The 11,215-nt window shown below is 40.3% G+C and overlaps 1 protein-coding gene across 2 annotated transcripts in view; it reads left to right on the forward strand.

Moving 5' to 3' along the window:
* Positions 1-11,215, forward strand: part of KCNMB4 (potassium calcium-activated channel subfamily M regulatory beta subunit 4) — a 67,946-nt gene that overhangs the window by 30,292 nt on the left and 26,439 nt on the right. For both annotated transcript variants that reach the window (XM_055357041.2, XM_004053561.5), the window contains exon 2: positions 3,550-3,677. In XM_055357041.2, the coding sequence (XP_055213016.1) occupies positions 3,550-3,677 (128 nt within the window). The remainder of the gene's footprint in view (positions 1-3,549; positions 3,678-11,215) is intronic.

An 11,215-nucleotide genomic window follows, 5' to 3' on the forward strand; every position in this document is an offset into this window, starting at 1 on the left:
ATTATAATATTTGCTCGTTTGAATTAATGCAACACTTGACATATAGTCAATAAATGTTGGTTGTGATGATGATGTTACCATGTAGGTTGTTATTTGCGGTCCTCCCCAAATGAGAGACATCCATGGTGGAACTATTATGAAGCCTCGAAAACCACCAGGCTTGAACAATCTAGAAATAAAAGGCATTTGTGTGACTGGATTCTCGAGTTCTTTTTCCAGCACCGTGCTTTGGACTTTCATTTCTAATTTATGTAAAAATTCTGGCAATCTACGATGATGCACTAAGTGAATTGAGAAGGAATCTAGGGAGGATCTGAGTTAGGCTTCACAGTAACTTGAGAATAAAGATTTAAGGAAATGTGAGCCATAATCATTTTTAAGAATTTGATGTTTGCCTTAAAATGTAGCTTTTCAGACCAGGTGTGATGGCTCACACCTGTAACCCTAGCACTCTTAGAGGCCAGGGTGGGACAGTTGAGCCCAGGAGTTCGAGACCAGCCTGGACAACCAAAGGAGACAGACACCTTCTCTACAAAAAATTAGCTGGGTGTGGTGGAGTAGCTGTAGTCCTAGCTACTCAAGAGGCTAGGCAGCAGGATCGCTTGAGCCCCAAGAGTTCAAGGCTGCAGTTAGCTATGATCTCGCCACAGCACTCCAGCCTGGGTCACAGAGCAAGTCCTTGACTCTTGAAAAAAAATTCTTTCCAGGCAATGTTAGTTTTAAAAATTTGCTAGAGTATTGTTAAGTATAGATCACTTAATCTATGTCACTCTTTGGAAAGAATGCAGTGCATAAAAAGAATACTCAAATTTTGATCTCAGATTATTTTCTCCAATGTAAAAAAGTACTTTCCATCCAAAAATCCATCCACACAACCTCAGACTTTCCAAAAAAGCAAGAATTTTTTTAAAAATCTCACATGAAACTTCAGCATACCTAATACAGAACTTTACACACTCAGTGAAAGTTTTTGACCTTTTCAGAAGCATGTCAATGTAATTCTTCTGGTCAAATCTTAGGTTATCATTTGAGAGAGACATTTCTTTTAAACCCATTTCTCCCCAAAAAACTAAATAGCAAAGAATTCAAACTGAGTTAACTTAGAAATATTTAAAATCTGTTTTGATTACATGTGGTTATGAATTGTTCTTTCCTAACGCACTTAGTATATCTCTTGTGTCAAGTATTTACCCATTGCAAAAAGGGCTCTGATGAATTTTTAGGCCTTCACACTTCACAGCTTCTACCTCCAAATTGGGAAATTTCTCCTTCATAGAAGAGCACAATAAATTGGCACTTGCTCACACTTTATAAACTAATTGACTATAATGTAGAAAAATATATATTTTAATAGAAGGAAACAAAATATCCAACACCTTAGAGAAAGTAAGCAATAGGAAAATCATGGTCTTCTTGTGAACATTTTTCTAATGCAAAGTGCTGGCCCCTAAGGAAGGACCTACCACACTCCTCCTCTTTGCTGGCTGGAATACTGGCTTAGTCAGGGTTCCCAGCCATCTCCCCAGTGGGCAGGATCTCTTCTGGGAAAAATACTGTGACAGTGTTTGTAGTCCTGCCTTCTGCTGGGTTCTTTCTTGGTGTACCTCCAAGAATAGAATCATAGAAATGTAGAGCTAGAAATTATTTTGGAGATTTTGCATATTTGAAAAAATGAAGTCCAGAAAAGGGAAGTAATTTAACCAAGGCCTAACACCTAATAGACAATAGGACTGGAGCCCTATCTAATGGTCTCCATTGCTTCCAAACCCAACTGCTGCTTTGGAAGAACTCAGAATCCATAATTTCACAGACATTTTTAGCTTTGTATTATTGTTATTAATAGATGTAGAACTATATGTGCAGAAGATAAACATTCAGTGATTCAATCATTAAAATAACATTTGCATAACATGTTGTGAATGTATTGTATATAATAGACAACCAAATTTACTAAAATTTATAATGTCTATATATTTTTAAAAAGTTTAAACACTGTGAAAATAATGTCATCATCTTGAATAAAAATGTATCCGTGTTATCATTAACGAATTCAACCAACATTTTTGCAGTTTCACCATTAGCAGACATAGTCATAAGTGTGAAAATATAGAAAAGACAGAAAACAGTTCTTGTTCTCACCTCGCCAGCAAATTGGGAAGGCTGACATAAAACAGGCAAGTATGATACTGTGTGTTTCCAGCTGTGATATCACGTGGCGTGAGTCCCATGGCAGCACAAATGAGGGGCACTTAACTGTGGTAGAAGAAAAAGAAGGCTCCCTCAAGTAGGTAACACCAAACTTGAATCTTAAAATAAAGGAGATTTAGGAACAAAGGGCATTAAAAGGAGAGAGAACAGCCTGTGCCAAGCAAGTAGGTTGACAGCACGTGGCAGATTTGGAGAGCAAGTACATCCATATGGCTGCATCCCAGAATTAAATGAGGGTGAAGACAGGCAGGGACCAGATCACAAAGAGCTTTGTGCATCATGCTAAAACATTTCACTTTTACCAGAAAATAGTGAGAAGGTGTTGAATAATTGTATGCTGTAAATTAAACAATGTGACTGAAATTATACTATAAAACTCTATGTTGTGTTTGGTTTGGTTTTTCCCTGCTCCTTAATATCAGATACCTTGGTAAAACACCTAAGAGTAGAATGTGGTAAGACCATCAGAATCTAGTTGTGGTTGTAGAGCTGACGAAAATCTCAATGTCTGCATCTATAAAATGGAAATTGTTATAGGGTTGTAAAAAGTACACAAGTTAAGCCCTGTTAAGCATTTGCGTCTGCTGTATTGCAAACACTCAATAAATAGAAACTGGCATCATCTTCGTCATCATTGTAAAAAGCTGAATTGCAGAAAATGGATTAGAATGCCGAGAGTTCATTTTAACATCTGGACTTAAGAACGGTTGTCTGATTCTGCTTAATCTATATTGCTTAGAATAATAGAGCTCCTTTAAGAGAACTACTTTGTCAGAGGCATGGCTAGGAAAAGACATCAGTTAGCAAAATATATTGATTATGTATTTGAAAGGAAATTTTCCACTGATTTTGTTGTCCAAGGGAATGTAAGAAAAGAAAACTTGGGTTTCAGCAGTTAGGAGCAGTATCCTGAGAAGAGCTATGTGCTTGAATTTATTAGTTACAGGTAGAAGACAGAAATGCCAAGGTTCATAGATAGCAACTGGGGATAAAAATAAATTTTTTATGCCTCCCTCTGTTGACGGACAGGTCACCAAAAGAGAGAGTATATTATGCTTTTAATTTGCTGTTACATGGTAACTAATTGTTTATAAAATACCCTTACACCATAATGACTGAAGTTTATTTTTTGCTGTGTTTTTGTATTTGGAATACTTTCTGTCCTTGTGCCAAATTGGAAATTTGGAATATAGTTTAGTAATTTCAATTTGGTTGTATTTAAAAATTAGGGAGGTCTAAATTAGATTTACTGTCTTTATAATGCCATCTTTCTATAAAAAAAGACTATATCTCAATATTCCATAAAATAATAGGTTTACTTTCTGTATTCTATTTTGTTAGTGCTCCTATATCCCTCCCTGTAAGAGAGAAAATCAGAAGAATTTGGAAAGTGTCATGAATTGGCAACAGTACTGGAAAGATGAGATTGGTTCCCAGCCATTTACTTGCTATTTTAATCAACATCAAAGGTAAGTAAATATTTGCATGTGCATGTTAAAATTGTTTGTAGACTCTGCAGCTTATTACACTGATATATCATAGATTATGCCCACTTGACAGCATGGAGATAGCCTCAACTCTTCCTTGCGTGTAATTAGGGAAACCCATATAATGAATCTGCAGGACAGAGAAAAAGACTTGTGTTGTACACCTTACCCTGTGAATATACTACAAAATGATAGTGACTTTAGGTAGGAACATTACTTTGCATTTCCTAAGAATTGCAGATTGATGCACATAAGCTAAACAATGTGCAGATTTGCCAGCACTTTTAGACTGCATCGAATCTTACCTTTCCTTTTCCTTTCTATTCTGATGAAGTGTCAATAACATGAATTCACACCATTAAAACCTTACTTGACTTAGTACTCAGTTTATACCATATAAACCATGTAAAGATGGTTCCTTGGACTAGGGCACTTTGGTACCCACTCAGATTAATCAGTAATTTATTCATCAAACATTTATTGAGTATTCATAATTCCTTGCTGTACATCTCCACTTGGATGTTCCAGGGTTACCGCAAACCTTCACTCGCTCCCATAATCTCTCTTAGAAAATGGCATGACCATTCACTCATTTACCAAATCCAGAAACCTTTGAGTAATGCTTAAGTTCATTTTTCTCCTTTGTACTTTGTAACCTATGTCACCATCATGTATTTTTGTTTGTTTTTAGACAGAGTCTCACTCTGTCACCCAGGCTGGAGTGCAGTGGCGAGATCTTGGCTCACTGCAGCCTGCGCCTCCCATGTCCAAGTGATTCTTGTGCCTCAGCCTCCCGAGTAGCTGGGACTACAGGCACACACCACCACAGCTGGCTAATTCGTGTATTTTTAGTAGAGACAGGGTTTCACCATGTTGACCAGGCTGGTATCTAACTCTTGACCTCAAGTGATCTGCCTGCCTCAGCCTCCCAAAGTGCTGAAATTACAGGCGTGAGCCACTGTGTCCAACACATCATGTTGATTTTTACCTGTATCATGACTCTTCTCTGCCTCCCCACTATCACTGTCTTAGTTTACATCCAGATTTCTCAGCTCCATTAACGCAATAGTCTTGTAACAAGTCTTCCGCCTCCACCGTGGACCCACTCCAAGCCACTCTCCATAGTACTGCCAAGGTAATCTTTCTAACACATGAGTCTAATCAGGTTACTCTGCATAGTTTTCAGAATAAAGCTCAAACATCTTGGCATGGCCTGTCAGATACCTATTGCTGCATAACAAACCACCCTAAACGTAGTGGCTTACTACAGCAATGACACTTTTTTTTTTTTTTTTTTTTTTATGATTCTGTGGGTTGGCTGTGCTCATTTGCAGTCGGATGATGGCTGAAATAGCTGCATGGTCCAAGATGGCCTCCTCCCTCACATGCCCAGCAGTCAGTGCTGGCTGTCAGCTGGGGCGCCTCAGTATCCCCACCACCTGGCCTCTCATTCTTCAGTAGGCTAGATTGCCTTCCTTACAACGTGGCAGCCTCAGACAGCATTTCAAGAGAGGTAGGCCTCGGCTCTGGAATTTGAATAATATCACTTCTGACACCTTCTATTGGTCAAAGCAAGTCATGAAGCCAGCCGTATTCATGAGGTTCTGGAGTAGGCTTTGCCTCTTGATAGGAGGAGCTGCAAAACATTTGTCACCACATTTAATCTACCACAGGATACAAGGCTTCTCAAGATCTTGTCCCAGACTGTCGCTTCTCCAACCTCATTTCCTTGCTCAAACTCTTTGCAATAGCCATTCTGAACTATGTGCACTTCCCATAATATTTTATACTTTTATATGTATGCCTTTTTATTTGCTTTTCCTGCTTCTTGGCGGCCATACTGGAAACTCCTCAGATACCACCTTCTCTGGGGTGCCTTCCTTGATCCCCAATTTTGATTTAGTTCTATATCAGTTGAGATGTGATTTGTTGCAGGTAATCAGAATTTTGACTCAAAGCATCATAAAAAAAATTAGGAAATGTATTATTTTATACATCAAGAAATGCAAGGCCAGGCATGGTGGTTCACGCCTGTAATCCCAACACCGTGGAAGACTGAGGCGGGAGGATCACTTGAGCCCAGGAGTTCAAGGCCAGCCTGGGCAGCGTAGGGAGACCCTGTCTCTACAAAAAATTTTAAGAATTAGCCAGGCATGATGATGTGCACCTGTAGTCCCAGCTACTCAGGAAGCTAACATGGGAGGATCGCTTGGGTCCTACCAAGCCTTGGGAGGTTGAGGCTGCAATGAGCCATGATCACACCACTGCACTTTAGCCTGGGTGACAAAATGAGACCCTGCCTCAAAAAAAAAAAAAAAAAAAGGAAGAAAGAAAAATGAAAATGAAGGAGAAATGCACAGGTGGACGGATGTCAGGGTTGTTTGATGCGATGACTTAATAGTGTTACCAAAACCCAGCTCCTTTTCAAATCTGGCCTCAAGGTGGCTCTTTTCACAGTTATAATATAGTTGCTTCGGTTCCAGATGTCCCAGCCAGGTGCAGCAGTGTCCAAAGAGAGAAAGAGCCTGTCTTTCTTGATGCATTTTTCTTGGGATTTGGAAAACTTTTCCCATCTTCCCACAGGCAACCTCCCCTCATGTATCCTTGTTCACAGTGAGTTCCTTTGCCCACACCTAAACCAATCACAAGAAAGAACAATCAGAATCAACCCCTGACTTGGGGCTAGTGTTACATCTCTTAAGTCACTTCGAGACGGGGTATACCCCTGAGTAGATTTGGGAAGGAAGAAGAAAGGGAACAAGGTGTTGTGGAACAACCAAAAATGCCAGTGAAAAGGTGTGTCTCCCATATTCCACAGTCATCGTCTTTTTTATTTTATTTTATTTTATTTTTTCAGGAAATGTTTCTGAGTCATAATATTCCATAGGCTTCTATTTACAACTCTCTCCCAGGGGCTTGCAAGGGTTGCTTCACATAACTAGGCCACAGGAGCTTTTTATTTTATTTTATTTTTGTTTTGTTTGAGTAGGAGTCTCGCTCTGTCACTCAGGCTGGAGTGCAGTGGCACGATCTTGGCTCACTGCAACCTCTGCCTCTCAGGTTCAAGTGATTCTCCTGCCTCAGCCTCCCAAGTAGCTGGATTACAGGTGCATGCCACCATGCCCAGCTAATTTTTGTATTATTTAGTAGAAACGGGGTTTCACCATGTTAGCCAGGCTGGTCTTGAACTCCTGACCTCAGGTGATCCTCCCATCTTGAAGTACTGGGATTACAGGCGGGAGCCTCTGTGCCCAGCTAGAGGAACTTTAAAAAAAGAAAATTTACCACAGACCAATTAATTAGAATCTTTGGTGGTTGAAACCGGGCATTAGCATTTTGTAAAATCGATGCTAGAGATTCTAATCGATAACCAGAAACTACAGTCACTGTTCTGCCGTTTCACTTTTCACCCATTACTGGAATTGTTTGTATGCCCATTTTCCTCACCAGGCTGCATACTTGTTAAGGGTGTGGGCCAGTCTTCTTTGTTTATGTATCTCTAATATCTAGCACAATGTCTGGGTTTCAGGTAATAAATATTTGGTGAGTGAATGAATAAGTGAATGCAGTGTGTCAAATTAAAAGGAGGGTTCTTTGCTTCCAAGGAATTAGGATTTATTGCTGAAAGCATATGCATATGCAAATATAAATATGATTACATCAGCTAGAAATAGAAAGGGGAAGACTGAACATTGAGGTGGCAACAATAAAGAAATCAAGGCTTGACAATGTAAGATACCTTAGGTAAATAAGTTATGTAATATGGAGTAATGAGTTTGTAAGCTAGAAAAGTAGCTTGGGGTTCGATTTCTAATGGGTCATTAGTGTCAAACTAAAGAGATTCTTTGTCATATAGGCAATAAAAATTTGTCAAAAGTTTTTTTTTTTTTTAATCGAAGACTGACATGAGTAGACCTTTCGAGTTAGAAAGTAACTGGTGTGAATGTTGAATGTATACTGGCTGGGAAAGATGGGTTAAAGGCAGAAAGAAAGGAGAGTACTGAGTGAAAAACATTTTTGAATGGTTACTGTGTGCCTGCCATTGTGAATGACATTTTATTTAGATTACTAAATCTCTAAATACTAGCCCCATTTAACATATGAATAAACTGCATATTTAAAAAGTTAAATAACTTCTCCAATGCACACAACTGTTAAGTGCAAAAACTGGAATCCAGTTAGTCTGATTCCCAAAGCTCCCATCGACTATCTGCTGGTCCTCGTAAGAGACTTTGAGGGCATAAACGAGAATAGTGGTCGTGAAAGTAGCAACAAGGATTATAGCAGTAAGATTTTTTAGTTAGAATCAACAGAACTTAATGACAATGTAAGTGATAAGGAAAAAGGTGTCAGACTTGACTGAGTGTTAGAAAAGGACAGTCTAGCTCTGAGTATGCTGAATTTGAGAGATTCTTAAAATATCCAGAAGATGCTTTGAAAGAGTTAGAAACACAGACTTTTAAGTTAAGGAGCAAGAGGTCAGAAGCAGTGCTATTCAGATGTGGGAATCATGGCGCACAAGTTGTAGTTGAAGCGAAGACAAAGAGTGCATATTGTGAACATTTAGAGTGAGGAGGGAAATGTTGACAGAATCTTAGGATCATCTACATTTAAGTTATAGGCAGAAGGAGATGAAGGAAGAGTGGCCAGAGGGTGAGAGGAAAATCAAATAAGAACGTCTTAAAAGGAGAGTATTTTAAGGAGAAGAAGTTAGTCAAGAAGAAGATAATTTAGGTACAGCCTTTGATAAGTACAGACTACTCATTCAAGAAGTTTGCCATGGACTACATCATACTAAATAGCAAAGAAAACACTCAACAGAGTGAAAAGGCAACCTACAGAATAGGAGAAGATATTTGCAAACTATATATCTGCTAAAGAGTTAATCCCCTGAATATATAAGGAACTCCTACAACTCAATAGTAAAAGAAACTAATAATCTGATTTAAAAAAACGCTAAGGGCTTAAATAGACATTTCTCAGAAATAGACATCTAAATGGCTGACAGGTATATGAAACATTGCTGAACCTCACTAATCATCAGAGAAATGCAAATCAAAGCCACAATGTAATGTCACCTCACGCCTCTCAGAATGACTATTAACAAAAAAACAAAAGACAGGTATTGGTGAGGATACGGAGAAATTGGAACCCTTGCATACCGTTGGTGGGAATGCAAAAGGATGCAGCTGCTATGGAAGACAGTATGGATGTTCCTCAAAAAATTAAAAGTAGAACTACCGTATGATCCAGCAATCCCACTCCTGGGTATTTCTCCAAAAGACTTGAAATCAGGATCTTGACTCTTCAAGATCCTGAAGAGCACTCCTCCTTTTACCACAGCAATATTCACAATAGCCAAGATGTGGAAACAACCTAAATGTCCATCAGCAGATGAATGGATAAAGAATATGTGAAGCTAGGCACAGTGGTGATACCTGGGGTCTCAGCTAGGGGAGGCTGAAGCGGGAGGATTGCTTGGGGCCAGGAGTCCAGCCTGGGCCACATAGCGAGATCCGCTCTCGAAAAGAAATAGAAAGAAAATATGGTATGTACATACAATGGAAGTGTTCAGCCTTTGAAAAGAAGGAAACTCTGCAACATGTGACGACATGGATGAACCTGGAGAACATTATACCAAGTGAAAGAAGCCAGACACAAAAAGGCAAATACTGTATGATTCCACTTATATGAAGTATCTAAAATAGTCAAATTCATAGATTAAAAAAGTGGAATGGTGGTAGTTATCAGGGGCTGGGAGGAGGGGGTAACGGAAGTTACTAATCAATGGCCATAAAGTTTCAGTCAAGTAAGATCAATAGGCTCTACAGACTTGCACAGTACAAGTCAACACTTGTGTACAACAATACTGTACTATCACCAACAGTAATGTATTGTACACTTAAAAATTGAAGAGGGTATATCTCATCTTAAGTATTCTTACCACAATAAAATAAAATTAAAGTTTCCTATGACTGGAAAAAGGCTTGGGGAGGAGGTGAGTAACTGAGGAGTGGATATAGAGAAATAAGCCTTCTGCAGATGAAAACTGTTGGAGGGAGAGAGAAAAATGGAATGTATATCGTAAAGTAAAAATGGAACGTGCCCTGAAGAAAACGAGACAGAATGAAATAAAATGCTGAAGGAGTACGCAGATTTCTTTTTCGGTGAGGTGGGACTGTTTGAGCCTGAACCCACTGCTGTGTGAATCAGGTGCTTCCTTGAAGCTTCCTGCCCTGGACTGGGAACTGTTTTCAGAACGTTCCTGAGCTTGAGCTTGCAGTTGGAGGTGAACAAGGCACCCCTTCCACGTGCTGTCCTGACTAGCTGGTGACCATGTTGATGAACGTCCTCTCACTCCCCACTTGGGAACTGCGTGTTGTGAGGGCTGCCTCCCCCTGACAGGGTTGTCTCCTCCTGTCAGGGCATGAATTTTGAATATTCTCAGTACCCAATCAAGAAGGACTATTCCTCCGGAAGTGTGAGGTCTACCTAAAAAGAGCTAAACCAAATTATATACTAAAAGTATGAAAGTATTTTTTTGTACTCTCGCAACAATTCTGACACCAAATGTGTGGGGTATTTCCACACCAAGCAGTTCAGTTCTCTGGTGACACTAGCTGGTGTCCTACAGTTCAGTTTGTTTCTGGAGTTGGCATCAGATCCCACAAATTAAAGGGTCCAGCCCCACAAGATGACCCCCACTTCAGATGTCAAGCACATGTCCCAGTTATCTACCTGTACTTCTGGCTGACCTTCTCTAAGTCAGGGGTTCCCACATCCTCCCTTCTTGCATTCAATAATTTGCTAGAATGGCTCACAGAACACTACTTACTATTCCAGTTTATTATAAAGGACACAACTCAGGAACTGCCAGATGGAAGAGATGCATTGAGCAAGGGGCCCTCTCCAGGCACACCACCTTCCCAGCACCTTGATGTATACACCAACCCAGGAGCTCTGGAGTTGTTAGGGGTTTTATGGCTATTACATAGGCACGATTGATTACAGCATTGGCCCTTGGTGGTTGAGTTGATCTCTAGCCAACTCTCCCTTGCCTGGGGAGGTGGCTAGAGAGAGGTGGTGCTGAATTCTTTTTTTTTTTTTTTTTTTTTGAGATGGAGTCTCACTCTGTCGCCCAGGCTGGAGTGCAGTGGCTTGATCTCTGCTCACTGCAAGCTCCGCCTCCCGGGTTCACACCATTCTCCTGCCTCAGCCTCCCGAGTAGCTGGGACTACAGGCGCCTGCCACCACACCTGGCTAATTTTTTGTATTTTTAGTAGAGACGGGGTTTCACCGTGTTAGCCAGGATGGTCTCAATCTCCTGACCTCATGATCCACCCGCCTCAGCCTCCCAAAGTGCTGGAATTACAGGCGTGAGCCACCGCGCCCGGCCCGAGGTGGTGCTGAATTCTAATCCTCTATTCACATGGTTGGTTCTTCTGACAACCGGTCCCCATCCTCCAAGAGTCACCTCACTAGTATAAACTTGGGCATGGTTGAAAGGGGCTTACTATGAA

Source organism: Gorilla gorilla, chromosome 10, assembly GCF_029281585.2.
Source record: "Gorilla gorilla gorilla isolate KB3781 chromosome 10, NHGRI_mGorGor1-v2.1_pri, whole genome shotgun sequence".
In the NCBI taxonomy this organism is placed as follows: domain Eukaryota; kingdom Metazoa; phylum Chordata; class Mammalia; order Primates; family Hominidae; genus Gorilla; species Gorilla gorilla.